Here is a 27,798-nt window from a genome sequence, read left to right as displayed (position 1 = left end):
GGAGCCAAATTTTTATGATTATGATTATGATTATTAAAAACACAGAGAAATTTAAGAAGGTTTGTAATGTTTGATCTTTTGTTGTGTTTTTAATATTCTGTTGCGAGCCGCCCAGAGAGAGTGTCTGGGGAAACCCAGCCGAATGGGCAGGGTATAAATAAACTATTCTTATTCTTGTTCAGTTGCTGGGAATTGTAACTCTGTGAGAGGTAAACTTCAGTGCCCGGGATTCTCTGAGGGAAAGAAGGTGGGCCAGATGCTTGGTAGCTGCCCAGGTGCCATGGGCCTGGCAGAGAGAGCGTTCCTGGAGCCCGGAGCCCATTGGCTCCAGTCCTTGGCCAGGCTCTGACCTCACAACCAGCTGTGGAATCCTGCAGAATGTTTTGTTTCCTAGGAGACCAGGTGAGTTCTTTGAAAGGATCCCTGGGTCAGTTGAAAGCCCAGTCAGTTGGAGCAGTTAGCAGCTGAATTCAGATCACTTCTTCTGTTCTTGTCTTGAAAGCTGTTCAGGTGGATTGACTTACTTTCTGGACATCTTCGGTTTTCTACCCCCATGGCACAATGTCCCGCTGGTTGCGCAGAAGGTAAAGTCATGGGGAAGAGGGGAGACATCCTGAAGATTCATGCCCCCACCACATGCCCAGTTTTTAAAGATGCTCCTTGGTTATTTGACCTTTCTAAATCCCATGCTGGGTGTTACGCGAGCCAGCAATTTCCCCAGGGAGTTTTCTGATGAATTTTCTGAGTTTCCTTTTTTGTCACCATCCAAATTGCAGCAGAATTACCATCCCTCCATCCCAAATATTCAGGAGAATGCTCCCCCACCACCAATTTCACTGCCCACAAATAGGATGGGGAATTCTGGGAGAGCGTTTTTGCACAAGTTCCAGAGTTGAGAGCCAGTGTGGTGTAGACTCATAATCTGGTGAAGCGGGTTTGCGCCCCCGCTCCTCCACATGCAGCTGCTGGGTGACCTTGGGCTAGTCACACTTCTTTGAAGTCTCTCAGCTCCACTCACCTCACAGAGTGTGTGTTGTGGGGGGAGAAGGGAAAGGAGAATGTTAGCCGCTTTGAGACTCCTTCGGGTACTGATAAAGCGGGATATCAAATCCAAACACCACTTCTTCTTCTTCTTCTTCTTCTTCTTCTTCTTCTTCTTCTTCTTCTTCTTCACCTCCTCACTGTTTTCGGGTGGGATTCTGGCAAGGGCCGAGGGCCTTCAGGTGCTTCCTTCATTGCGAGAAGTAAGGTTACAGGGAACCAGGCAGAGGTCCTTCTCAGTGGTGTGGCTCGCCCTGTGGAACGCCCTCCCACCAGATGTCCAGGAAATAAACAACTATCTGACTTTTAGAAGACATCTAAGGCAACCCTGTTTAGGGAAGTTTTAATTTTGATGCTTTATCATGTTTTTAATATTCTGTTGGGAGCTGCCCAGAGCGGCTGGGGAAACCCAGCCAGATGGGCGGGGTATAAATAATAAATTGTTGGGCGGGGTATAAATAATAAATTGTTGTTGTTGTTGTTGTTGTTGTTGTTGTTGTTCAGACAGTCATTATTCAGACAGTCATTCAGTCAGTTTCATCACAACAACCATCCTGAGACCTGCAGGTATAGGGCAGTATATAAATTTAATAAATAACAACCACAACAACCCTATTCTGTCATTTAAGATGACCCAACACTAGTGAATCTCATTAGGAAAGATATCCTAGAAAGATATGAGGGGTGCCTCTATTCTATAGAATTGTGCTGGTCTCAATTAAGTTATGGACATTCTCTACATGCTCCATCTGTGAATTCAATTGGTGCTCGTGAAATTGCCACATCTGCACATCCTACAAAAGAAGAGCTGCTCACTTTGCCAACCCATTATTTGTCAAGTCCTGAGGAGCCTTGCTTGCACAACCATTCTCAATGCTGGCAGCCCTGAGCTATATAAAGCAGCACTGATTATTCCTGCAAGTGCTTTTTTTCCCAAAAACAAAAACCCAACCCACAGCTTTTAAAGCTAATCTGCAATTGTAATTCTTAAATACTAGACAGAGATAAATATCAGGCTTAGACCACCCAAGCAGCTACTGTATGGAAAGCTATACTTCTAGCAACTAGCAAACTCCAAGCCAAATACAAATTAAAGAGAAATTTGAGATGGGGAGCTGCCTTAGACTTTTCCAGCAACCGCACAAGTTCTGTGGCACTTTAAAGAGTTGGGATGGGTGAATTTGTTTCAGCTTCAGCTCCTCATGAAAACCCATCGGCAATTCAAAATTTCTCCTCCTATATGCACATTTTAATGCAATTATTCCTGCAATTTCCCCTAAAATAACACAGCTCTGCATGTTATTTTCACAAACATATGCAATTATATGCACCCTTGACCCTTTGGAAGCTGCAACTTAGGTTAGCTTTGCCTTAAATGTGAACTGTATTGAATTTCTGCCCCATCCCTCCTGAAGAGTAGCATGTGTATTGTGCCATAAGCTTTTGTGGAACAGGTCCTATTTCTGCAGGTGTATGAAATGCTTCCCTGCCTGGGAGCAGTTTGTCTTATGTCTTTGCTTTTAACCCTGCCCTTCCACCCAGGAGCTCCATCTAATCCTTGCTAGGGCTGGGCTATATCAGCTTTTCAACATCGCGGTATAACAACAAACATCTGGCGATGTTGAAAAAACAAGCCACGTTGGCCTCAGCCTGCGAGGGGCCAGGTGAAATTGCTGCAGCTCTCACTCCGGGAGCAGTTTCACCCCAGCGCCTAGTGGGCTGGGAGAAGGCAGCTTGTTGGTAAGGCTGATATCAGGAACTGGACTGAGGAGGAATGGTGGGGACCGCCCCCCCTCCTCCTGATCCTTCCTGAGAAGAGGAGGAAAGTATTGATTTAGAACAGTGGTTTGCAGAGGGGAGAAGCTGGGAAATATTGGGAGAGGAGCAGCAGGAAGAAGAAGCACTGGGGGCAGTGCAAGTTTTATGTATAAACTAAACAAGCTACAGCTTAGAGCCCCATTCTCTTGGGGGCCCCCCCAAAAAATTAAAGGAAAAAACCACCAGGATGTACATTTCCAAAATATAAGATAAAAATAAAATAAAATAAAACCTACATGCAGCAACAGTGTTGTGTGTTGTGTAGGCCAGTGTGGTGTAGTGGTTAAGAGCGGTGGACTTGTAATCTGGTGAACCGGGTTCGCGTCTCCGCTCCTCCACATGCAGCTGCTGGGTGACCTTGGGCTAGTCACACTTCTTTGAAGTCTCTCAGCCCCACTCACCTCACAGAGTGTTTGTTGTGGGGGAGGAAGGGGAAGGAGAATGTTAGCTGCTTTGAGACTCCTTCAGGTAGTGATAAAGCGGGATATCAAATCCAAACTCTTCTTCTTCTTCTTCTTCTTCTTCTTCTTCTTCTTCTTCTTCTTCTTCTTCTTCTTCTTCTTCTTCTTCTTGGCTCCTATGATGATGTAAGTAATGGGCCCTGCCTGCTAGCCTACTCCCTAAAATATCACTGGTTTGCTCATATCTATATATAGTGGTACCTTGGTTCTCAAACTTAATCCATTCTGGAAGTCTAAAACAGTGACAATTTGTTGTCGACAAAGGATAGCTGGAGATATATAGGGCCCCATGACCTTCAGTAGCTTAGGGCTTCATCAAACCTAAATTCGGTCCTGACCAGGAGAGAGACAGCTGACAGACTCAGTGTCTTTAGAAAGCATTCCCACCCCATCCCAGGACCCGGCGTGCATTGAGAGTAGGAGAACAGAAAGCTCAGAGGCAGAAAGCACAGGTCAGCCAACGCAGGGATGACGTATAATGGGAAAGATGGAGGGGGTGGGATTTTACTTGGAGCAATGCCATTATCTGAGAGAGACAGCATTTCTACGTCTATCTCTCTGCGAATTTTAAATAAAAGACTTGGTAAGAACTCTTCTCGGGAGGGCTCCTCATCCCCGGCAGAGCCATCCTTGGTGCTCCCCCTGCTTGCGTGGGAGCCAGCGCTGGGCTGGGGGATCTGCTCAGCTGAGGGGAGCGGTCACCGCACACTCTTCGGACGAGCAGTTTAAAGATGCAGAGGGAGGAACAAGCTGTATCTGGTGCCTTGCCCATATAGCTTCTTTTCTTCTCCCTCTGCACAGCGTGAGGGAAGAGTGGTATGGCAGTTTCACTCAGTGACATAACGCTAGTGAAACTGGCACCGCTCCCGAGTCCCTCTGCTGACAACGCTCGCTGGAGGATGTCACTAGCAGAGGGACTCAGGAGTGTTGGCGGTTTCACTAGCGATATACGCTGAATGAAGCCGACATCACAGTCTGCTCCTCATACTGGTCCTGGGTGATATATTGATAAATCACCCAGGCCTAATCCTTGCTACAGTCCTGTGAGCTAGACTGGACTAAGGGAGAGAAAGAGACAGCGCTTGCCCAGCCAGCTTTTGAGGAGGCTGCGTCAGGATTTGAATCCAGGTCTCTTTGACCCTAGTCTAACCAGTGCAACACAACAGCTCCTCTTCTCCCCTCCTGTGCAGCCTCTCCTCGTTTAGTCTGCTTATAATCTTATTTCTTCAGGGGCTCCTGAAATGCATCCCTCACCCTTTTCCCCCCAATTGAAAACAAAGCAACAACTATCTGCTGGAGGGAAGGGAGTATTGTTTTTGGAATGAAGATGTCTGACAAAAGCAAATTCCTAGCTGCTAAATATGTGACAGGAGTGCAGCTTAGCAGACCCACCAAGCTGGTTGCAAAAAAGAGAGAGAAAATAATCACAGAGAGGAACATGAATTCGCAACGTAAGCCCTTTGAGGGCTGCAGCATACGAGGCTCTAGCTGGGAGGGCTATAACATCCGCCTCATTTTGGGTGGAATAATTTTCTTCCACATTTCCCAGGGGCACTTGCTTTACGAACATGGGAAGACCATCTGGAATTGCAGTTAATCTTAAACAGCCCACACACAAAGGCCCGGATCCAAAGGTAGTTGGTTTAAAGTCGGTCAAAAGTACAATGTATACAAGTGAAAAACCATTAAAGGGCTTTAAATGAGCCTCCTCAAGAAGGCAGTTCTAGAGCCTGGTCGCAGACAGGGAGACAACCCTTTTGCACATTTCCTGATAAATGTACCTGATATGTGGTGGGATGCAGAGACAATGCTCTCCAGAAGAACTTAACATATGGACAGGTTTATACGAGTATGGGAGAAGTAAGCCATGGTCCTAAGCCATTTAGGACTTGAAATTGCTTTGAAATTGCATGCAAAACAAATGATTTTATCTTTTTATGTTGTGACCTTTGGATGAAAGGCTGTATACAAATTTAATAAATAATAAGTTGGTTGGTTAACTTTTCCAGTAGGGCAGTTTCCCATAAATTGGGGGTACCAGCCGTCAATTTTCATTCCTGGCAGTTCCTTTCCAGTGTCTAGTTATGATGGTTCTTGCTGCTGAGAGGAGAGTTACTTGTCGTGTACATGTGCACTGTTATCCTAGAACAGGGGTCAGCAACCTTTTTCAGCCATGGGCCAGTCCACCGTCCCTCAGACCATGTGGTGGGCCAGATTTTTTTGGGGGGGGGGGGGAATGAACGAATTCCGATGCCCCACAAATAACCCAGAGATGCATTTTAAATAAAAGCACACATTCTACTCAACTCAATGAGCATTCATTCCAGTTCTGCAACCTGGATTTGCCTGTGTGCAATTGATTTTTTTATTCATTCATTCATTCGTTCATACATACATACCCCACCCATCTGGCTTGGTTTCCCCAGCCACTCTGGGCGGCCCCCAACAGAATATTAAAAATACGATCAAACATTTAAAACTTCCCTAAACAGGGCTGCCTTCCGATGTCTTCTAAAAGTCAGATAGTTGTTTACTTCCTTGACATGGGAGGGCGTTCCACAGGGTGGGTGCCACCACCGAGAAGGCCATCTGCCTGGTTAACCCTGTAACCTCACTTCTCGCAGTGAAGGAACCGCCAGAAGGCCCTCGGCCCTTGCCAGAATCCCACCCGAAAGCAGCGAGAGTCTGAAACTTCCCCTTTGGCTTCCATTGCCTGCTTGGATGCTTGCAAACCATCTGGGAGAAAGAAAAGCGTCTGCTTACTTTTCACGGTTTCTTTGCCATCTTTAGTGGTGGTTCCTTCATCAAACTTTGGGTTGTTGACCAGGTTATGCACTCCTAGGACAGCTGTAAAAACCACCAACAAGAGTACAGGTGTTAGCTTCAGCTATCATCATCATCATTTATTATTTTATTTATTGTTATTTATTATTATTTATACTCCGCCCATCTGGCTGGGTTTTCCCCGGCCACTCTGGGCGTTCTATGCAACACGGAGCGTGCACACCCGGGGTATGAGTGTTTTTGTTTATTCCTTGACATCTGATGGGAAGGCATTCCACAGGGCGGGTGCCACCACCGAGAAGGCCCAGCAATATAGGATTTCAATAGCCCAGCAATGGAAAAAATTGGGGGGGGGGAATCTACATTTGCCTTTGTACTATAAGAACTTATGAACTTGGGCTACTGAGTCATAGCTATGCCTTCAAAGTACAGGGGTCCTAGCACCCAGGGGGAATCAACCCTCGATTGTGGTCCCAGTCCAGATTGGGAATCCCAACCTGTAATCAGGGGCGAGTCTCCTGTGTTTCTTTTCTTTTCTTTTTGAGGATAGTGAGGGGACAAAGGGTTTAAAGCCCTCCTCTCCCCCATGCTAAGGACCCAATCCAGATCAGGACCCCCACACTAGCCTCTTGTGTGCGGGGGGGGGGGGAGGCACAGCTATGTAGCTAACAGAATGTGTGGTTTGGACGGATAGATGGATGGAATACTGAATGGTTTAGGTTTATACAGCATAAATATGCAGGGATTTATTGTTACGCAAAATGAACCATGGAAAGAGGAGAAGAGAAGTCTTTGATATTTTAAGGTTGTTTAAATGAATATTCTAAATTGTAAAACAGAAAATTTAATAAACATATATATTTATTAAACAAAACAAAACAGAATGTGTAGTTTGGTCCTGTCAGCTTATATTGCAGCATCATGGATGGCCCCCTTGATAAGCAGGGTAGGAGTTGCAAAAAACAAACAAACACCGCAGGGCTGTTGCTGCCAGCTGTGTTAAGATACCCAGGCCTAGTTTGTGATAACCCAACTGTTCAAAGATGGCAACAAACCTGCTAGATCGTACAGCTCAGTGTCAGAGGCACTGGCCAGGGCTTCTTCTAATTCTGGATCCAGAGTTACTTTCTCCTCTGTGCGGGTTTCTATGGGTCTTTCTTTAGGGATAAATGCTTTTCCTTTAAAAGAAAAAGGGAAAGGGAAGAGAAAGCAAATTAAATTAGATGGTGGTGATGTAACCATCAGTAAGGCTGGCAGGGTTCAAACACTTAAGAATTTATTCAGAGAGAAGTTGTATGGATCTTTGTGTAGTGTGAATGCCCAGATTCTGGTAAATGCCGTAATGCTGACCATCCCGGCCAAATGTTGGAAAAGGGGGAAAAAAGATGCCTGTTTCTGCACTTTCCAGACCCATACTATCGATGTTCTGAGTGTTCAGATATTCTCAATATAATAATAATAATAATAATAATAATAATAATAATAATAATATTTCTATACTGGACCTATACCCGAAGGTCTCAGGGCAGTTCACAAAAATATCAAATCCATAAAATCAAAACAAAACCAACAACCAATAATAATATAAAAAACCCAAAAGAGCCAGCATTTTTAAAAGGTTATAGGATGTAGATCAAGTCAGGCAAAAGGTTGAAAAGGAACGTTTTTTTGCCTGGGGCCCTAAGGTGTGTAATGAAGGCGCCAGGCGAATTTCCCTGGGGAGAGCATTTCACAGACGGGGAGCCACTGCAGAGAAGGCCCCGTTCTTGTGTTGCCACCCTCCTGACTCTCATGGAGGGGCCACACGAAGGAGGGCCTCAGAAGATGATATCAGGGTCCAGGTAGGTTCGTATAGGAAGAGGCATTGCGGTCCTGAGCCATTTAAGGCTTTATAGGTCAAAACCAGCACTTTGAATTGGGCCCGGAAACTAATTGATAGTTTGTCTAGGATTATCAGCACTTGATTCAGATGCAGAGTGCCTGTATCTTTCGCCCTCTAGATGTTACTGACCTACAACTCCCCTCATCCCTGGCCATTGGCCATACCTGTCGGAGCTGATGGCAGTTGTTCAGCAACATCTGGAGGGCCAAAGGGCCCCAACACCTGCTCAACTTGAGAGCCAGTGTGGTGTAGTGGTTAAGAGCGGTAGACTCGTTGTCTGGTGAACCGGGTTCGCGTCTCCGCCTCCTCCACAGCAGCTGCTGGGTGACCTTGAGCTAGTCACACTTCTTTGAAGTCTCTCAGCCCCACTCACCTCACAGAGTGTTTGTTGTGGGGGAGGAAGGGAAAGGAGAATGTTAGCCGCTTTGAGACTCCTTAGGGTAGTGATATCAAAGGGGGATATCAAATCCAAACTCTTCTTCTTCTTCTTCTTCTTCTTCAACTCCACCTTGCAACGTGCCCATGGTGGTGTACACCATGCTCCGGCACCAACAGGGCCGCCTCTCCCTGCTGAAATTAGGTTAATAGAAGCATCCTGCTGTGGTCAATAGAATAAGTTGTGGCTGGGGTGTGGCACCCGCAATAATTTCTCCCGCCTGCCAATCTGTCCACCGACTCCAAAAGGTTGGTGAACCCTGATGAAGAAGATCCCCAGAGAACTGGAAAGCTTGCTTGATGTTTTGTGACCTTTTAGGTAGTCCCAATAAGACGTAACTACTGTTACTTTTGAACCGTAACATTCTTTTTGCAAACTGCCTTGAGGGTTGTTGTTGTTTACACTCAAGCAGAATACAAATTTACAAAACAAATAAATAAAATTAAAAGAAATGCTACAAATTCAGTTGTTGCTCCTTTTAAAACACTGCCAGAGCCCAAGTATATTTTCCTTTAACTGAACGCTAAGCAGCTGGGTTTCATTATGAGGATTTTCCAAGACATTTGCATCCTGGCCTGGGTTTTCCCACCAGCCAACGTCATCTCATTCCCTATGGATTCAGATGAGAGCAAAGCTAGAACCTCAAGTGCATTCTCCTCTCATTTTATGAATCGGATTACAAAGGCAAAGCTTTCCAAGGATCTGACAACTCTCTAAGAAGCACCCCTCTGTGGGAAATCCCATCGTACAGAAGCCTTCAGAAAGCCTCACCGGCTCTGAAGAACTGTCTCCACAAAGTTACGTTGCCTGTTTGATTGCTATCATCTGATGGAATCCAGATTTTACAAAGCACTTACTGTGGGAATCAAACGAACAAGATTTCCCCCGCAAGTTACCAGAAGGCTTCCGGTATGTTCTTTGAGGCAACCGTGTTCCGGCAGCAGAAAACATTTGTCAGCAGAACAAGTTGGATGGCCATCTGACAGAAATTTTTATTTTTATTTATTTATTTGTTTGTTTGTTTGCAATTCCTGCGTTGCAGGGAATTGGACTTGAATTCATCTTGGGCGAACCTTCCAAGTCTACAACTCTATGATTCTTTAAGTGGCTTTATCTTAGCAGTGCATAGGATGTAGCCCTGCATTTCCACACCAGTCAAAATGGTAAAAACGTACAAAACTGGGACAAGTACATGTTGGAAATATAAGGAAAAGGAAGGGACCTTTTATCATATGTGGTGGGAATGTAGAGAAGTTAAAAGATATTGGGAAATGATTTATGATGAATTGGAAAAAAAAAGTTTTTAAAATGACTTTTGTTAAAAAGCCAGAAGCTTTTTATTAGGGATTTTAGGATAAGATCTACCAAAGACAATTAAGAACTTATTTATGTATGCTACAACTGCGGCAAGAGTTTTGCTAGCACAAGGATGGAAGAAGGAAGAAATACCAACAAGAAAACAAGGGCAAGAAATATTGATGAACTAGGCGGAATTGGCAAAATTAACATAAATCACGGGGGAAAGGACAATCGAGATTTCAAGGAAGAATGGGAATTTTTTTACAAATTATTTGAAAAAACAACAAAGAGACTTGGAATCATTGGCAGGCTTTGAATAAACATACGCAAATTTTATTAGTAGAATATGAACAACAGGAAAATTATATTTACAATTGCATAACATGCAGAAACAAATGAATTAACAAAACAGTTAAGGGAACCGAGGGAAGTCCTGGAGGGGGGAGAGGGAGGGAGGGGAAGGGGGGAAAGGAGGAAAATGTAATTGGTTGTACTGTTGACAAATTGTATGGATTTAAAATTTTCTTAATAAAATTTAAAGAAGAAGAAGAAGAAAAGGATGTAGCCCTGCATTCCCAATCTTGCATGAGGTTCATTACTGCCACTGATGCAGCTGGTCCAACTCTTTGAGCTCATCATCTCTTTGCGTTAGTTTAATAAAAGGGTAAATTTATAGCTGTTCTCCATGTTTTCCCCCCACCAGACCTAGCAGTGTTTAGCTACTAATGTGAAAAACCCAGACAATAAGTGAACTAGATGGGTCTGATTCACTTTAAGGCTGCTTCATGCATATGAGGAACAGGAAGCAAATAACGCACGGAGTTGATTGATTTTTGCCTTGTGATATTTAGTTGCTTGTATTATTTTTAGGGAGGTGATTCATAATTTCCAGACTTAGAAGCTAGCAATACTATGACAATTCCCAAAGGAATGCCTCCACGCTAGCACATCTCCCCATATTAGCAATGCCCATTAAAACCTTATCTTCCCCTACAATATATTCATGATGATGATGATGATGATGATGATGATGATAACACTAATTCACTGATTGCCGAAGAATGGATGCTTTTGAATTATGGTGCTGGAAGAGACTCTTGAGAGTCCCATGGACTGCAAGAAGATCAAACCTATCCATCTTAAGGAAATCAGCCCTGAGTGCTCACTGGAAGGACAGATCCTGAAGCTGAGGCTCCAATACTTGGTCACCTCATGAGAAGAGAAGACTCCCTGGAAAGACCCTGAAGATTGAGGGCACAAGGAGAAGGGGACGACAGAGGACAAGATGGTTGGACAGTGTTCTCAAAGCTACCAACATGAGCCTGACCAAACTGCGGGAGGCAGTGGAAGACAGGAGTGCCTGGCATGCTCTCTGGTCCCTGGGGTCACGAAGAGTCGGACATGACTAAACGACCCTAAACAACAACAACAACAATTGCTGCAATTTATTACATGCCCTTCGCCTTAAGGTCCCAGGGCACGTCGCAACAATTAAAACACAACATCAATATTAAACACAATATTTAAAAGTTTTAAACAACCTAAAATTAACACAAAGGAAGTGGGCCCTAAAAGAATACATTTCAAGTGTCAAAAGTGATGGTAAAGAGGTCATTAAGTACAACAACATAGTGGCAAATTCAGAAGTGTAGGGTCCTTGCATGGTAGTCACAGCCGTGCCCCTTCAAAGATTATACAACCTCCTAAGATTCCTAAGAAAATACGAGCAGTCGCTCTATCAAATTCTTTCCCGATTCCACAGCCTTCCTATGAAGCTTTCGGAATTCTCTCCTCCCGCCCTGCTCCCCCCCAGCTTATTCCACAACATAATCAAAACCATACAGCTGACTTTAAAGAACGCACACACACACACAACTGAACGTTCATCTTTAACCAGATGGTTGACACTGGAGAGCTCTTTTTGTTCAAGTATTCCCTAGCGAAGCCATCAGCTTCAAAGAAAGGGAAAAGTTGCTGAGCTAGAGAGAGAAATTACTAACTGTCTGCAGGGCTTTTCCAAGAAGAAGAGTGGATTTTAAACTCTCACCTCCGGCGGTGCTCTTTCTGTCCCCCCGCCCCCTGATGTGGTACATACAGGTACAGTTGAACCTTGATTCCAGAGTGAAACATTTGCGCATGGGATGGTTTTCCTTTTTTTTTAAAAAAAAAAAGGATCAATAGATTCACATGCACCACCTGTGCACCACCTACGTGCAATCTGAAAGAACACCCACCTACTTTGCCCCAGACCAGGTCTCAAGGTAGAACTTTTTTGGGTGGGGCTTGAATCTGGAGGGTTGTGGGGGAGGGTCACCAAAGGTGGGAGTGGTGTGGGGTGATGTTTCAATAGGTACCAGGTGAGCAAACTCAGTGGTGAGGCAGCCATGCATTTTTATTTTTAAACTGGTGCTGGCAAAAAGTACAGTTTTTGAAATATTATTTTTTTAAAGCGGGAGTGGCTCTGGCTGTGCATCGGTGTGGAAGGACAAGGGAGCTGATGGATCAAGTGCCGTGGTGTGCCAACAAGAAACCAGACTGCTTGCCTATTTAAATCCCTGGGTTTGAATACTGAATTAGATTTCAATTGTTTTATTTAAGTTTTCTGACAATACGGCTACTGTTTGCGTTCTCTTTGCCAGATTTTTGGATACTGTATCTTTAAATTTCCTGAATTTTTTTGCACTTTTACTACACTTTTAAGCCCGGCATAGGCAAACTTGGCCCTCCAGATGTTTTGGGACTACAATTCCCATCATCCCTGACAAGCTAGGGATGATGGGAGTTGTAGTCCAAAACATCTGGATGGCCAAGTTTGGCCCACACCTGCTTTTAAGTGATTGCTGATCCATGGCCATTTACAATTAATTGGTAAGTATTTATTATTGGTTGTTTATATGCAGGCCTGTCATTTCAATCTTTGTATTGTCTTTGAATGTACTGTATTTTTCGCTCCATAAGACGCACTTTTTTCCCTCCTAAAAAGTAAGGGGAAATATCTGTGCGTCTTATGGAGCAAATGGTGGTCCCTGAAGCTGAATTGCCCAGGGGCCAAAAGAGGATCATGCTTTTTATTTTACAAAGAGAAAAGGGGAAGTGTCGAAAGGACCCCGCTGAGCAGCTGAGCAGCAAGAGATCGGGAGAGAGATAAGAGTCCCCGGCTCCCTTTCAGCCCCGCCCTCCTTGCCCCGCCCTCCTTTGTTGAATGTGCTGCAGAGGGAGGTTGTTTGTTTCCCCAGCGACATGTGACTGGCTGATAGATTATCTGTCTGGAGACTAGAAAAGGCTCCCTTTCCTTTAGCAGCTGCAGAAATGTGAGTTGTGAACCCCATAAAGGGGGGCTTTTCCTCTTTGCTTTTCCCCCTTTGCAAAAGGAGCTTTGCTTTTCCCCCTTTGCAAAAAAAACCTGCAAAACTTTTAGCTGATCCTCAAAAAAACAGGGTTTTCCCCTTTGCCAAAAAGTTGCTAACTTTTAGCTGATCCTCAAAAAAACAGGGCTTTTAGAGGAGGAAAACCAGGGAAAATTTTTTTCCTGGGTTTCCTCCTCTGAAAACGAGGTGCACCCTATGGTCCAGTGCGCCCTATGGAGCGAAAAATACGGTAATGGATTTCATTTTATATTATTGCCAGCTGATGAAGAATTATCATTGAAACAGTTGATTAGCCTGGAAGAGCTTTTCTGTCTGCTTGCTGTGCTCGGAGCACCCTATTGCTACGTTCCGAGCACCCTATCACCTCACATTTGTAGGATATTGACTGTGGAAAGGCAATTCTGTCTCCATTTCAGTGATCTTTGACATTGACTTACCAATCCTACAATTCCCGGTTATGGAACATTTATTTGATTCCTATTATTTGTGACTCCATGCACCTATTATACACCCTTGTGCAAATTAATTGAAACAAAGCATGTTTTCCATCTTACTCGTAATCCTGTACTCAAAACAAACACGGAAAGTCAGTTGATCATTATGGTGTCGGAAGCCTGCAGCCAATACAAGGAATGATGCGCTCGCCACAATATATTGATGTTTACGAAAGAGAGCTATTGCAGAGCTGGAAAAGAGGTATCCTGATGGTACTGGGATATTGTAGCAGGACCTAGCCCTCTGTCACACACTGAAAGTGGTGAAGAAATTCATGACAGAGCAGCAAATGCAGGTACAGGCAATGGTGTCGCAATGGGGGGCAGGGGGCAGTGCACATGTGTTCCACATCGGGAGGGTGACAAGAAGACACCCGCAGGGTGCTCGCCTGCCGACCCGGCCCGGGCGCTGCAGCACAAGCAGCCATCGCGCTGCCGCAGCAATGTGCAGGAATCCTTCGTTCGCAGCTGCAGCCGCGAGCAGAGGATCCCGGCACCATCCGTACGGTGCTGGAGCACCGCCGCTAGCAAACTGCTATGTACAGCGCATGTGCGGCGGCGTTATGGTACAGCGCATGCGTCGTACGTTGCGACGCCCCGCCCTGGGTGTCACGACGCCTTCGTTCGCCCCTGGGTACAGGGATCCGAAAATCAACAGTGACTGTTTGAAACTAGTAGACTCCATGCCAAACCATGTTCAAACGCTGCTTAAAAATAGCGGAGGTCATATCCGTTACTAATGTACGTAGATGTGAGTTTTGTACATGTATATGTGAGTTTTGTACAATAAACCACATTGTTTGTTTCAATTAATTTGCACGAGGGTGTATGTCCTCTGTTTGTGAGTTTTGAAACGGTATTGATGCCTTTGAATTATGGTGCTGGAGGAGACTCTTGAGAGTCCCATGGACTGCAAGAAGATCAAACCTATCCATTCTGAAAGAAATCAGCCCTGAGTGCTCACTAGAAGGACAGATCCTGAAGTTGAGGCTCCAGTACTTTGGCCACCTCATGAGAAGAGAAGACTCCTAGAAAAGACCTGATTGTTGGGAAAGATGGAGGGCACAAGGAGAAGGGGACGACAGAGGATGAGATGGTAGGGACAGTGTTCTCGAAGCGACTGGCATGAGTTTGGCCAAACTGCGAGAGGCAGTGAAGGATAGGCGTGCCTGGCTGTGCTCTGGTCCATGGGGTCACGAAGAGTCGGACACGACTGAACGACCTGAACACATAATGTTATAAAAATTTTGTTAGTATATTATTAGCAGACTTGTTGCTTGCTGTTGTTTAGTGTGTGAGTGGAGGAATTTCAGCAGTTGAAAAAGAAGCGCGGGGAGAGTCTCGGCGCAATGTCACGCGATACAAATGCACAAGTGCCTCCGTTTCCGTAAATCTGAAACAGTGCAAGGTGTGCTGCTCTGAGACTGGCCGTCCCTCTGCTTAACTGCCGACTGGCTTGTCGCTGCCTTGAGGATGGGGAACCTCAGGTCTGAGCCTCCAAGGCAGCCACTCACCCCCTCGGTCATTGCCAGCTCTGACAACCACAGGCTGGTTCCCCTTTCCCCGGAGGCCCCCTCTTCTTCCTTCCAAGAAGTGTAAAAGGCAACATCTCCCCAAACAGCTCAGTTCCAGTGAGGATCAGCAAACTAAAGCTTTCCAAACAATCGTCGCCCTGTCATTTATACAACAGGCTCTGCCAAAATAAATATTGTGGTCAGAAACACCACATAGATCACACGCCCTGCCCGCCTTGCTCGCGCCTGACCCTTACGCAACGACGAATGTGTTGCCAGCTTCGAATTAGGAGACGCATCTGGTGCAGGAGCCCGGAAGCCTCCTATAGGGCTCATTCGCACGGCGAAAGGTTATCGTAGAAAGACAGCATTCGCAGGAGTCCACTTTCAGACAACCTGTCCTTAGATACAACGGTTCACATACACACCGTACATTTAAAGCCCACACACCCCACCTGAATAATCCTGGGAGCTGTAGTTCACCCCTCACAGAACTATCATTCCCAGCACCCTTGACTACAATTCTCAGGCTTCTTCTTTTTTTGGGGGGGTGTATACAGCCTTAAGGAAGCTTGAAAACCAGCCTCCCCAGTTTGACCAGTTGTTGGACTCCAACTCGCATCAGCCCCAGCCAGCATAAGCCTATATGGTCAGGGTGATGGAGGTGTAGTTCCCATGCAACACCTGGACGGCCATATCTTCCCCATCCTGTGTCCAGGTGCAGACCTTATGGCTACACCAACAATGCCTATTTTTAGGGTTTTTAGTTTTTTTTACGCTTTTGCATTACATCCACCCTGAAAAGGAACTCTGCAGAACTTAAAAGCTGGCTCACTGTCTTGAAGGCAACCCTGTTTAGGGAAGTTTTTTATGTTTGATCGTATTTTCAATATACTGTTGGGAGCTGCCAGAGTGGCTGGGGAAACCCTACCAGATGTGTGTGTATGTATGTATGTATGTATGTATGTATGTATGTATGTATGTATGTATGTATGTATGTATGTATGAATAAATAAATAATAAATAAATAAATAAATAAATATTATTATTATTATTATTATTATTATTATTATTACTACTACTATTACAGTGGTACCTCTAGATACGAATGGGATCCGTTCTGGAGCCCCTTCGCATCCTGAGAAGTCCGCAACCCGCAGCGCCGCTTCTGCGCCATGCGCGAGTGCGATTCGGCACGTCTGCACATGTGCACCATGTAACTGCGTACGTCTGTGGAATGCGCGACCCGCCAAACCCGGAAATAATCCATTCCATTGCTCCGGGTTCGGCGCGTTCGTAACCCGCAACCCGCAGCGAACGCAATACGAGGTACGACTGTATATTATTATTATTATTATTATTATTATTATTGCGTTCGACTGGTCCTCTTAAAAATTCACTACCTAACTGTCGATTTAGGACAAAACAGCTTCGACTGAGGGGGCACACCAGAGACCAATTTGCCAGGGGTGCAATTTGCCGGGGGTGCTATATAAATCATATGTTAACGTCTGCCACTTGGTACTGACCTTCTGTTGCTAGGTTTGATTTTCAGCACATGGCCACCCAGTTAGCACAGATGACTCTGGGAATCTGCCCTGCCGTTTTGGCTAAACCATGAAGATGAAGGCGTACCTTTCTTTTCTCCAGTAAAGGGCACGGACGTCCTCTATGTCCTTGGTGCTCCATGGCTTGTTTCTCCAAGTAGGACAACAACCGCTCTCTGTCAAAAGGTCCCGTGGCAGGTTTGCTGGTCTGATCCTTCTGGCGGAAGCCTGCCGGCAGAAGCGCATTCTGTCAAAGCAGACATGAGAGAGGGGAGCAGAGAGTCAGTAGGATGGCCAAGAAGAGTTGGATTTGATATCCCGTTTATCACTACCCGAAGGAGTCTCAAAGCGGATCACATTCTCCTTTCCCTTCCTCCCCCACAACAAACACTCTGTGAAGTGAGTGGGGCTGAGAGACTTCAGAGAAGTGTGACTAGCCCAAGGTCACCCTGCAGCTGCATGTGGAGGAGCGGAGATGCGAACCCGGTTCCCCAGATACGAGTCCACCGCTCTTAACCACTACACCACACTGGCTCTTCAACTACTGTCTTTATTTAGAGAACTTCTTTAGCCAGAAAGAAAAAACAAAACAAAACCCCTTCCCCATAAAGGATTGTCTTCAGATGGCTTGTGGGGGTTGGATAACTCTATACCCTCCCACATTTCTCCAATGAAATAGGGATGTCCTAAGGAAAAGCGGGACACTCCGGGATCAAATCAGGAACCGGGACGGCTTCTCTAAATCAAGGATGTCCCTGAAAATTGGGACACTTGGAGGGTCTGTCTCTCTGACCTAGCCTGGCCAACGACCCCATGAAATTCCAAGGGCAGTAAAACGACCTCTCTGCTGATCTTAAGAGAGTCTGTAGGGAAGGTGGTGGTCTTTCTGGTATGAGGGGTCTAAGTTGTTTAGGCTTTTAAACATGAATGTCATGTTTGGTACACACCTCTGGGATCCAGATCATCAAGAACACTTTCCAGCTGCTTCAGCTCATCCTCAGAGAGTTTGTTGAGAATTTCATCTTCATTGATATTCTTGTATTTCTCCAACTCTTTCCGGAACGGCACAGACCTGGCTCTTTCTAAACAGGGTCCTTTGAAGGTTGCCTGTCAATCATCAAGAGTCAGTCTTCCCGATCCCTGTGAAAAAATGAGTTTTCTTTGGGTTTTTTTGCTTTATAATATTTTTATTGTTTATATGCCACCCATCAGACTGGGTTATTTATTTTATTTATTAAATTGTATGCTGCCCGTAGATCTCAGGGCAGTAGTTCGGGGCCCTCAGACTTCAACTCTAGTTACCTAAAAGAGAACAGCTTTGTTCTTCTCACCCGTTGGTCCTGTGGAATCCTAGAAGGCTGCAACCCTAATAAATCTTAATAGATGAACAGGGTTATGCAAAACTATGAGCCAAAGAGAATTAGTATAATCCTTTGCCGTTTCTGCTGCTAAATACTGGCATTAGTTTTACAAAAGCTGACTTGATCCACATTAGAGCTCACACTCCACCCCTTGGCCATCCCCATTTAAAGATAAATGTCTCAGAAAGATTACATGCAAACTGGTAACAGCCACTTTAAAAGATGGGCAAGGAACAGGGCTGAACCTTTAAGAAAACAACTAAATAGCGATTTTTAAAATAAATATCAATGAAAATGCTAGTACTCCTGCCAGCAGTAATTCACAAGACAGAAAATATTTTTTAGAACTGTATTAAGAGCATGGGGTGTGGGTGGTGCTGTGGTCTAAACCACAGAGCCTAGGGCTTGCTGATCAGAAGGTTGGGGGTTCGAATTTCCATGGCATGTTGAGCTCCTGTTGCTCGGTCCCCTGCTCCTGCCAACCTAGCAGTTCGAAAGCATGTCAAAGTACAAGTAGATAATAGGTACCACTCAGGTGGGAAGGTAAACGGTGTTTCTGTGCACTGCTCTGGTTCGCCAGAAGCGGCTTAGTCATGCTGGCCACATGACCTGGAAGCTGTGCACCGGCTCCTTCGGCCAGTAAGAACAGGCCTTTTCGGTAGTGGTTACCTGCTTGTGAAATGCTCTCTCCTAGTAAGCTCACCTGGCACCATCATATATATCCTTAGCCACCAGGCTAAACTTTCCTTTTTCGCACATGTAAAGTTCTGTTAGATGAGTGAGTTCATGGGACAACGATAGTGTATGAAATAATACCACTGCAAATCGCTAAATGGAAAAAAACTGCCTCTCTTGTCTTTTGCAACTGAGATGTATGAGGTCTAAAACCGGGGAGTAAGGCTGCAATCGTAACATCACTAACTGGGAGTAAGCCTCACTGAATTCGGCTGCCAGTGCAGCTTTCTCCCGATTGAAGTACAGAGTGTTTGAGGACCGGGACATTTGCGGGGAAACCAAAATGCTTTTTTACAAAGCTATTTTACTACCAACCTTAAAGTATGCTTGTGAAACATGGACCACTTATAAATGCCATCTCCAACTCCTCGAAAGATTCCATCAACAGTGTCTCCATGACCAAAAACACCCACCCACCCCATTCACACAGGAAACCAAGATCACCACAGCCAACCACAAATGAACAATCACACCCTACGCCAATCCTGACCTCTCTCACCGCCAAAGAAGCACAAGCGAACAACAGAGAACCTACACAAACAACGCTGACACCAACCCTACATATATTAAGGGAGATAGAAACATCGTCACCCCACCTCACCCATCCCCCATCCCACCCACCTCTCTCCCCCTTTTCTTCCTAATGTCTCAACAAACAAAACAGATTGTAAAAATGTTACATGGAAAAAATACAAGAGAGACATTGCACACCTTTTGTAAATCAAGAAACTATTTAAAAAAATTTTAAGTGTCTCCAAAAAAATTGCACATCACTTGGGAAGACAGGTAAACTAATGCCAGTGTACTGGAAGAAGCAAAGATCACCAGTGTCAAAGCGATGATTCTTCAACATCAACTTCGTTGGACTGGTCATGTGCGGATGCCTGATTATCATCTTCCAAAGCAACTACTCTATTCTGAACTTAAAAATGGAAAGCGTAATGCTGGTGGTCAACAAAAGAGGTTTAAAGACTCTCTCAAGGGCAAATCTAAAAAAATGTAGTATAAACACCGACAACTGGGGAAACTGATCTCCCATCCAAGTACTAACCAGGCCTGACCCTGCTTAGCTTCGAGATCAGACGAGATCGGGCGTGTTCAGGGTAGTATGGCCTGTGAGTGCTCCAGTTGGAGAACAGCCATTTCCAAAGGTGTCATGGGCTTTGAAGACACTCAAACTCAGGACGAAAGGGAGAAACGTGCTAAGAGGAAGGCATGCTTGGCAAACTCCTACCTGGAAACTTATGTCTCCACTGTGGAAGGACGTGTTGGTCCAGAACTGGCCTTCACAGTCACTTAAGAACCCACTATTAAAACCGTGTTTATGGAAGACAATCTTGGCTAGGAGTGATCGCCAAAGAAAGAAGACTTCTGAGTAGTCGTAGTTAGGACTGCACTCTTCAGGTTGTGTATCCTGTGTTCTATTCACAGTTGTCCCCTGATGCGAATGAACAGGACGACCATAGCTTTGTTGATTTCAGTGGGTCTATTCCAGGGGTCAGCAACCTTTTCCAGCCACGGGCCGGTCCACCGTCCCTCAGATCATGTGGTGGGCTGGACTTTATTTTTAGGGGGGGGATGAACAAATTCCTATGCCCCATAAATAACGCAGAGATGCATTTTAATAAAAGAACACATTCTACTCATGTAAAACACACCGATTCCCGGACTGTCCGCAGGCCGGATTGAGAAGGCGATTGGGCCGCATTGGGCTTTAGGTTGCCTATCCCTGGTCTATTCTGAACAAAACAAGCATTCAATTCAACCCTAAGTCAGGAGTGGGAGCCAAAGATAAGAGCCAGGGACCAAGATAACCTGTTGTTTCAAATCTCATCCATCAGAACTGATTCTCTCTAATGGCATTACACCAGTATCCTTTTCTTCCACAGTACAGGGCAAGAAATGAAAGAAAAGAAATTCATTTCTGCACTAGTCAGCTGGGGAAAGAGATGTTTACTTCTCCAGCTCTTAGGAAATTGCCATTTAATCATATGATTACCATCCTTGCCTTGCTAATTGGATTCTCCACCCTTAGCCTTATGCAAATAAACTGTGCAGTGTGCCGTGCCCTGTCTGAGAGCCTTATCTTGTCTGCAGCTTGAGGTTCTCAAAGAGTTCACTGGTCATATCCTCTGTTCTTCTCATTCCCTCTCCCACCCCTTCCTTGTATTTTTTTTGGCATGTTCTCCAAGCAACTTGCTCGCTTGGGTAATGGGGCTCATTAGAGCGAAGCAGAGCTTGCCAAGGTACGCAGCAACGAAGCAAACAACAACTCAGAAAAAAGGAAGAAGGGTCTAATGCACATTTATGATTGGGTTGCACTTGCCCGTACAAAATAACCAGATTACCCCACAAAAATATGAGTCACTGCTCATCTTATATGGACCGAACTTTAGACAGCAGCCCTCCTGCCTCCAGTCTGCAGATACAGCACAGCATTCACACACAGAAAACAGTATTTTATATAATACTTTTCTTAAGTCCTGGGTTGTCTTTTGGCTGCCTGGAATGGGTCGTGGAACAGTGATCATGCCTCTCGCTTGCCTGGGAGGAGGATGGAGAGGTGTGTGGCATTCAAGGCTCACCCTACCATTAGGCAGAGGGGGGCAGCTGCCTTAGGTGGCAGTGGTGGGGAGTCAGGCAGAGGTGGAGACAGGGCTAGGCCAACATTTTGCTGCCTGGGGCAAAACCAGAAAATAGCTCACCCCCACCCTGGAGTTGTAGTTTGTAAGGGTGCTCGGTTATCAGGCTCAGGGACAAAAAAAACAGACCTCCAGGCCTCTCTGTTGAGGTTCAGGCCACCCTTTCTCCAGTCCTGCTTTCCACCCTCTTTAAGTGTTTTTCTCTCCCCCCCCCCCAATTTATTTATTTATTATTTATACTTTTCAAGTTTATACATTTCACCAATTTTACAATCATTTTGACATTTCAAAAACTTCACTTCCTCCCCCCTCTTTCTGCGGTTCCTTAAATTTATTTTAATACCTTCTGCATATCCAGATTAACTTAATTTGCTCATTGATTTCATCTTCTTTAAACATATACTCTTACAAAACTGCAGGTTATACAATAACCCTGCCAATGTTCTTATCTGTTTACAATGTACCTGTAAATACTCAATAAACCATCTCCATTCTTTTATTTTTTAAAAAATGTTATCTTTATTTCTTATTCTTCGCCATTTCCCGCATAGTCCATAAGTATTTGTATCCATTCCTCCTTTGCTGGGACTTCTGCTTCTTTCCATTTTGGGGCGAGTAACATTCTTGCCACTGTAGTCGCATACACGAATAATTTTCTATACATTTTAGGTAGTTCTGTCCCTATAATTCCCAAAAGAAGTTTGAGTGTTTCCGACTGACTGAAATGTGTCTTTGGATGGCGAGAGGGTACTCTGCTGATGGGAAAGCACTCATTCCCCCCCTCCCTGGCCAAAAGCACACACACACACACCCCGAATCTGGTCATTCTCTCCTGTGTGTAGGCCAGTGTGGTGTAGTGGTTAAGAGTGGTAGACTCGTAATCTGGGGAACCGGGTTCGCTTCCCCGCTCCTCCACATGCAGCTGCTGGGTGACCTTGGCTAGTCATACCGGTACTATTTGAAGTCTCTCAGCCCACTCACCTCACAGAGTGTTTGTTGTGGGGAAGGAAGGGAAAAGGAGAATGTTAGCCGCTTTGAGACTCCTTCGGGTAGTGAAAAGCGGGATATCAAATCCAAATCTTCTTCTTCTTCTTCTTCTTCTTCTTCTTCTTCTTCTTCTCTTCTTCTTCTTCTTCTGGACTGAGTCAATCAATGCTTTCCTGTTAAGATACAGCTATTTATGCAAACCATCTCCCCTCTCCTTTGATCTAGAGAAAAATGAAGGAGCTCAGCATTAGGGAAGAGAAGTGGGGGTGGGTGCCAGGGGCCACCCTTCCACTTTGATGTCTGGGAAACCTCCAAAAAACAGTGCAACAAGAGCGTTTTATGGGCCTGGAGTCAGAGTCTGCAGGGGCAACAGGTGGGCAGCCAGGTCTGGGTCAGGCCTCAGAGCTGGCACCTGAGGTGGTTCTAAAGGGGGCCCCAGAAGATACTCCAAAAAAATAAAATCTGAAGCTTTTCTACCAAGGATTATAGGGAGAGAAGTCCCCCAAAAAGATGATTAAGCTGTTTATGTATGTTACAACTTGAAGCTAGGATTCTTTGCACCTAAAATGGAAGGAACCCAAAATTCCCACCAAAGAGGAATGGATGAGAAAGGTGATGGACTATGCAGCAAAGTTAACAACCAAATAAGAGGACCTAATGACGAAAGTTTGCAGAAGAATGGAAGCCTTTTTCGGACTATTTTTAAAAAATATATTATTATATGATGAATATGAGAGCAGGATTTGAACTATGAGCGACAGAAGAACCTAAAAATTAGAGTAGATATGAGAGATGGAAGGCAGGGTGACTCAGAGCAAGAGAAATAAAACACAATGGAAAAGTGGGTGGGAAGTTGACGGAAACAACAAAGAAAAAAACGTTTTACTATGTATTGAAATGTATTTGGAAAACTTAATTTAAAAATATGGTAAAAGGAGGCCCAGAAGAACCTTCCAGACCCTCACAGCAGCCTTCCCCTTAACCTCAAGAACCAGGTGTCCCCACCTCACGTCACAAAGAAGTCCACCTGAAGGGAGCCTATGGAACCGAGAAGACGTGTCCATTTTCAGGTGGGATTGGGGCTGGTTTGGAGTCTGAGGCTCTCCACAAGGGGATGCAGTTTGGAGGAGGTAGTCTGGAGAAACAGGCTTAAAAGGCCCCCAGTCTGCTCCCGGCCTTTGTTGAGAAAAACGCACACCTGGAGCTATCCATGGTCTAGATCAGGGGTTGGCAAGATTTACCGGCCATAGGCCGGATCACTCCCACAGAGATCGTCCGTGGGCTGGACTGGCGCAGTGCGATGCCAGAAACTGCGTCTATGCATGTCCGTGGCGCTGGAAATCACTTCTGCGCATGCCCAGACGCCAAAAAATCGCCCCTGCACAGAAGCGATTTTCGGTGTCTGAACACACGCAGACGCGATTTTCGGTATCTGTGCATGAGCACATGTAATTTCTGGCACCGCCTGGTGAGTCCCTGCACCATGCTGGTTTAGCACAGCGCGCGGGGGACTCGCCGAGTGGGTGGCTCGGTTTGGGGGCAGCTCAGGGGCCGGTAAAACGGTCTTCGTGGGCCACATCCGGCCCATGGGCTACACCAGGCATAGGCAAATCCGGCCCTCCAGATGTTTTGGGACTACAACTCCCATCATCCCTGGCCACTGGTCCTGTTCGCTAGGGATGATGGGAGTTATAGTCCCAAAACATCTGGAGGGCCAAGTTTGCCTATTCCTGCTCCCCACCGTACGGCTCTGCTGCTGCAAAAGATTTTACATCCTCACACGAGGGCAACCATCCATCCGCACACAGAACTTGGAGACGCACTGATACATTTTCCAGAGATGTGCTGCCCTCCCCTAGTTTATCCTTAAAGTAGCTGTTTCTGTTCAGGAAAAAAAATGTATCTTTGTTTCAAAAAACAAAAACCTGTGGTTATCTAAGGTCACAATTTTGCAATCACGGCTTTGGAATCCCGCAGAGGAAGTTTCCCAGGCTGCTGTTTGAGGTTTTTCGTTTCCCCCCTGCGAACAGCGATAACAACATTCCGTGGGAACACAGGCTAGCCTCGTTGAAAGGGAGACATCCTGCACAGCCCTTTGGAAAAAAAATAATACATTTAATAGCAGCAATCTTTAACATAATTGCCCAGTTCTTCCAGACTGGTAGGCTCTGACTACTTAAGAACAAGCCACATCCTTGGTCTTTTCTCACTTCAGATGGATGAGAGATCATGGAGGATCAGATCCAGACTTACAGAGCAACCCAAACACACTTTACTCTGGGGGATCATAGAGTCGTAGAATTGTAGTGTTGGAAGGGACCCTGAGGATCATCTAGATTCTAATCCAACCCCCTGCCTTGCAGAAATATGCAGCTGTGATGTTTGTGTCTTGGGTGGAAGAGTTAGAATTGCTCCAGTTTAGCTTGTCAAGGGTGCTGCAAGTTGTAGGGAGACCCCTATTCCCCTGCCAGAGCTACAATTTCCAGAGTTCCCTGGTTAAGAGGGATTGATTGCTAAACACTCTGGGAATTGTAGCTCTGGTAGAGGTGTTGTTGTTGTTGTTGCTGCTGCTGCTGTTCAGTCGTTCAGTCGTGTCCGACTCTTCGTGACCCCATGGACCAGAGCACGCCAGGCACGCCTATCATTCACTGCCTCCCGCAGTTTGGCCAAACTCATGTTAGTAGCTTCGAGAACACTGTCCAACCATCTCATCCTCTGTGGTCCCCTTCTCCTTGTGCCCTCCATCTTTCCCAACATCAGGGTCTTTTCCAGGGAGTCTTCTCTTCTCATGAGGTGGCCAAAGTACTGGAGCCTCAACTTCAGGATCTGTCCTTCTAGTGAGCACTCAGGGCTGATTTCTTTGAGAATGGATAGGTTTGATTTTCTTGCAGTCCATGGGACTCTCAAGAGTCTCCTACAGCACCCTTAACAAACTACAGTTCCCAGAATGCTTTGGAAAATGGCATGATTCTTTGAGAATTGCAGCATGTGGTTTAAATGTACAGCCACATCTTCCTTCCTTCCTTCCTTCCTTCCCCCTCTCTCTTTCTCTCTTTTCCTCCTCCTTAACCTCCACACCCAGTTCTCTCTGAACTCAGCAAAACTTCCATTTGTCCTGCTGCTTTTCCACGGGGAAAACCTGATCTTTACCACTAAATCAGAGCAAACATTAATCGGGTCTTCCAGAGATTGAAGTGTGCTCCAGTTCAGAATCCTGGAAACAGTAGTCTACCCTCCACAAAACTATAACTCCCAGCATCCTTAACAAACTACAATTCCCAGAATTCTCGGGGGGGGGGGTATGTACCTTAAATGTATGCTGTGTGCACATTTCAGCAGCCTAATTTAGAAGAGGGTGTGTGTGCTTTTTCTTAGCGCTGCGGCTAAAGAACTGGAAGCCCCAAACACTTGCTGATCTACTGCAACTTGAGGATTAAAATGCCTAAAAATAGCTTTTATCCTCTGGACAACATTTAGAAAATCCAGTGATGGATGTTTTCATAAAAGCAGAAAAACCACTTTATTAGTTATTCAATAATGCTTGATGGTGCCGCCAAGACTGGCAGGCATCCTGTTCCACAGTGAATACTTTTATCTCAACACTCATTTTTATTTCATTTATCGATTTAAGGTATTTATAAACCTTTCGATTATTAGCATTTCTAAGCACTGTACATAAAAATGCAGAGAATAAAGCAATAAGACACCATCATCAGATCCAACACCACACGGAAGTGCCTGCTGGAATAAGAAAGTCTTTGTCGTGCACCAGAACTTTAGCAAGGAGGGTGCCTGTCAGATCTCAGTTGGGAGGGATTTCCACAGACTAGGGATTCAGCTACATTAGTAAAAAAACAAATGCCTTGATGCAAAACCAGATGGCGCTAGAGAGCAAAAGAAATTTCTATGCGATCTTTACATAGCGTTTTTGTGCTGGCCCCAAGGGTTTGTCTGTGAAGCGAGGTCCAAGTCCAGTCCTGGGTCTAGGGGTCCAAAGGAGGTCAGTCCGGCGGGGAGCGAGGCAGGGAGCAGGTCAAGGTCCAAGGCAGGTTCAGGCACAAGGTTGCAGGTTGAGCATACGCTTGCAACTAAGTTGCTCATGCAACTTGGGCTGGGTCTGGCTGGCTTTTATCTGGCCCTATGCTTAGGGCGGCCCCGATCCTCTGGAGACTCGCCTCTCCTCCTGGCCTGGAGGCGAGGCACTCCTCCTGTGGGCACTTAGCTCCCTTCGCCTCTCTGTCCTGAGCCTCTGCAGCTCAGGAGAGGCTGGTGGGTTACTGGACCCAGGGGCTGCCTCAGCTTCCTCTGAAGAGGCTGGGAGTGGAGCACCTGCAGGCAATGGGTCCTCCCTCCCATCAGGAGCCAGAGCAGACTCTGCTGATGCCTGCACCTGGGGATTCAGCACAGGTGGGGATCCTTCAGGCTCAAGCCCTGGCCCCGGCTCAGCTGGTTCTGGAGGCGGGGAATCCTGTGCAGGCTGGGATCCCTCAGGTTCAGCATCAGAGTCTGACTCCCAGGCCATCACAGTTTTTCTTTTTCTTTTGGTATAACGATTTAATTTCTAACTTATATAAAGCAATTCTCACCTGCCCCCCGGTGTGTAGATCCACCCTTGGGCCACAACACTGAATGCATGGCTTATCTAATAGCTACTCTGAGCCACCGGGGACCTCCGACAGAGATTTCCCCCCATAATCTCAGTGATCAGGCAGGGCTGTATTTTATTTATTGCTTTATTGCGTTTATATCCCATCTTTTTATCCAAGGAGCTCAAGGGGGCATGCATGGTTCTCCCCTTCCTCGTTTAACCCCCACAACAACCCTGTGAGGTAGGTAGGGCTGAGACTCAGTGACTGGCCCAGGATCACCCAGTGAGCTTCATGGTCGAGTGGGGATTTGAACCCCGGTTTCCCAGGTATAAGTCTGACCCGCTAACCACTACACCATATGGCTCCGGATCAGGCTCACTTGATTCACCATGCCCACCTGCATCCATCGTGGCTACTTCTGCACAAATACAGCCGATGACCATTTCGCGCAGGAGTTGCATTTCCAGCTCCTGCACATCAGTGGAGCGCATAGAAGCATGTCTCACCCCATTCCACACCACCCCATTCTGGTTCTGCACTTATTATTATTATTATTATTATTATTTGTCACATTTTCAGTCCCTTTCAGGTTCGGCCCTGTGTGCAAGCGCATGGTCATGCATCTTTTGGGTGCGCATTAATCGGCCATTGCCTTACACTCTAAGGAAAGCATGTGGGATACAGTAATGCTTTGTAAACAAGCATTTTGGTTTCCCTGCAAGTGTCCCGGTCCTCAGACACTCTGCACTTCAATCGGGAGAAAGCTGCTTGTGAAACGTGGACCACTAATAAAGACCATCTCCAACTCCTCTAAAGATTCCATCAACGGTGTCTCCGAAA

At 45.7% G+C, this 27,798-nt stretch overlaps 1 protein-coding gene across 1 annotated transcript in view; it reads right to left on the bottom strand.

Annotated features, from left to right (window-relative positions):
* LOC117056924 (tropomodulin-2-like) overlaps nt 1-24,200 on the bottom strand; it is a 32,427-nt gene extending 8,227 nt beyond the window's left edge. The window contains 6 exon segments of the mRNA XM_033167623.1: nt 6,084-6,167; nt 7,160-7,282; nt 16,733-16,757; nt 16,759-16,776; nt 16,778-16,891; nt 24,150-24,200. Of these exon segments, the coding sequence (XP_033023514.1) occupies nt 6,084-6,167; nt 7,160-7,282; nt 16,733-16,757; nt 16,759-16,776; nt 16,778-16,891; nt 24,150-24,200 (415 nt within the window).
* Nucleotides 24,201-27,798: the final 3,598 nt, after the last annotated feature.

This window comes from Lacerta agilis, chromosome 13 (assembly GCF_009819535.1).
Source record: "Lacerta agilis isolate rLacAgi1 chromosome 13, rLacAgi1.pri, whole genome shotgun sequence".
Lineage (NCBI taxonomy): Eukaryota > Metazoa > Chordata > Lepidosauria > Squamata > Lacertidae > Lacerta > Lacerta agilis.
This window is presented reverse-complemented; position numbering and strand designations above follow the sequence as displayed.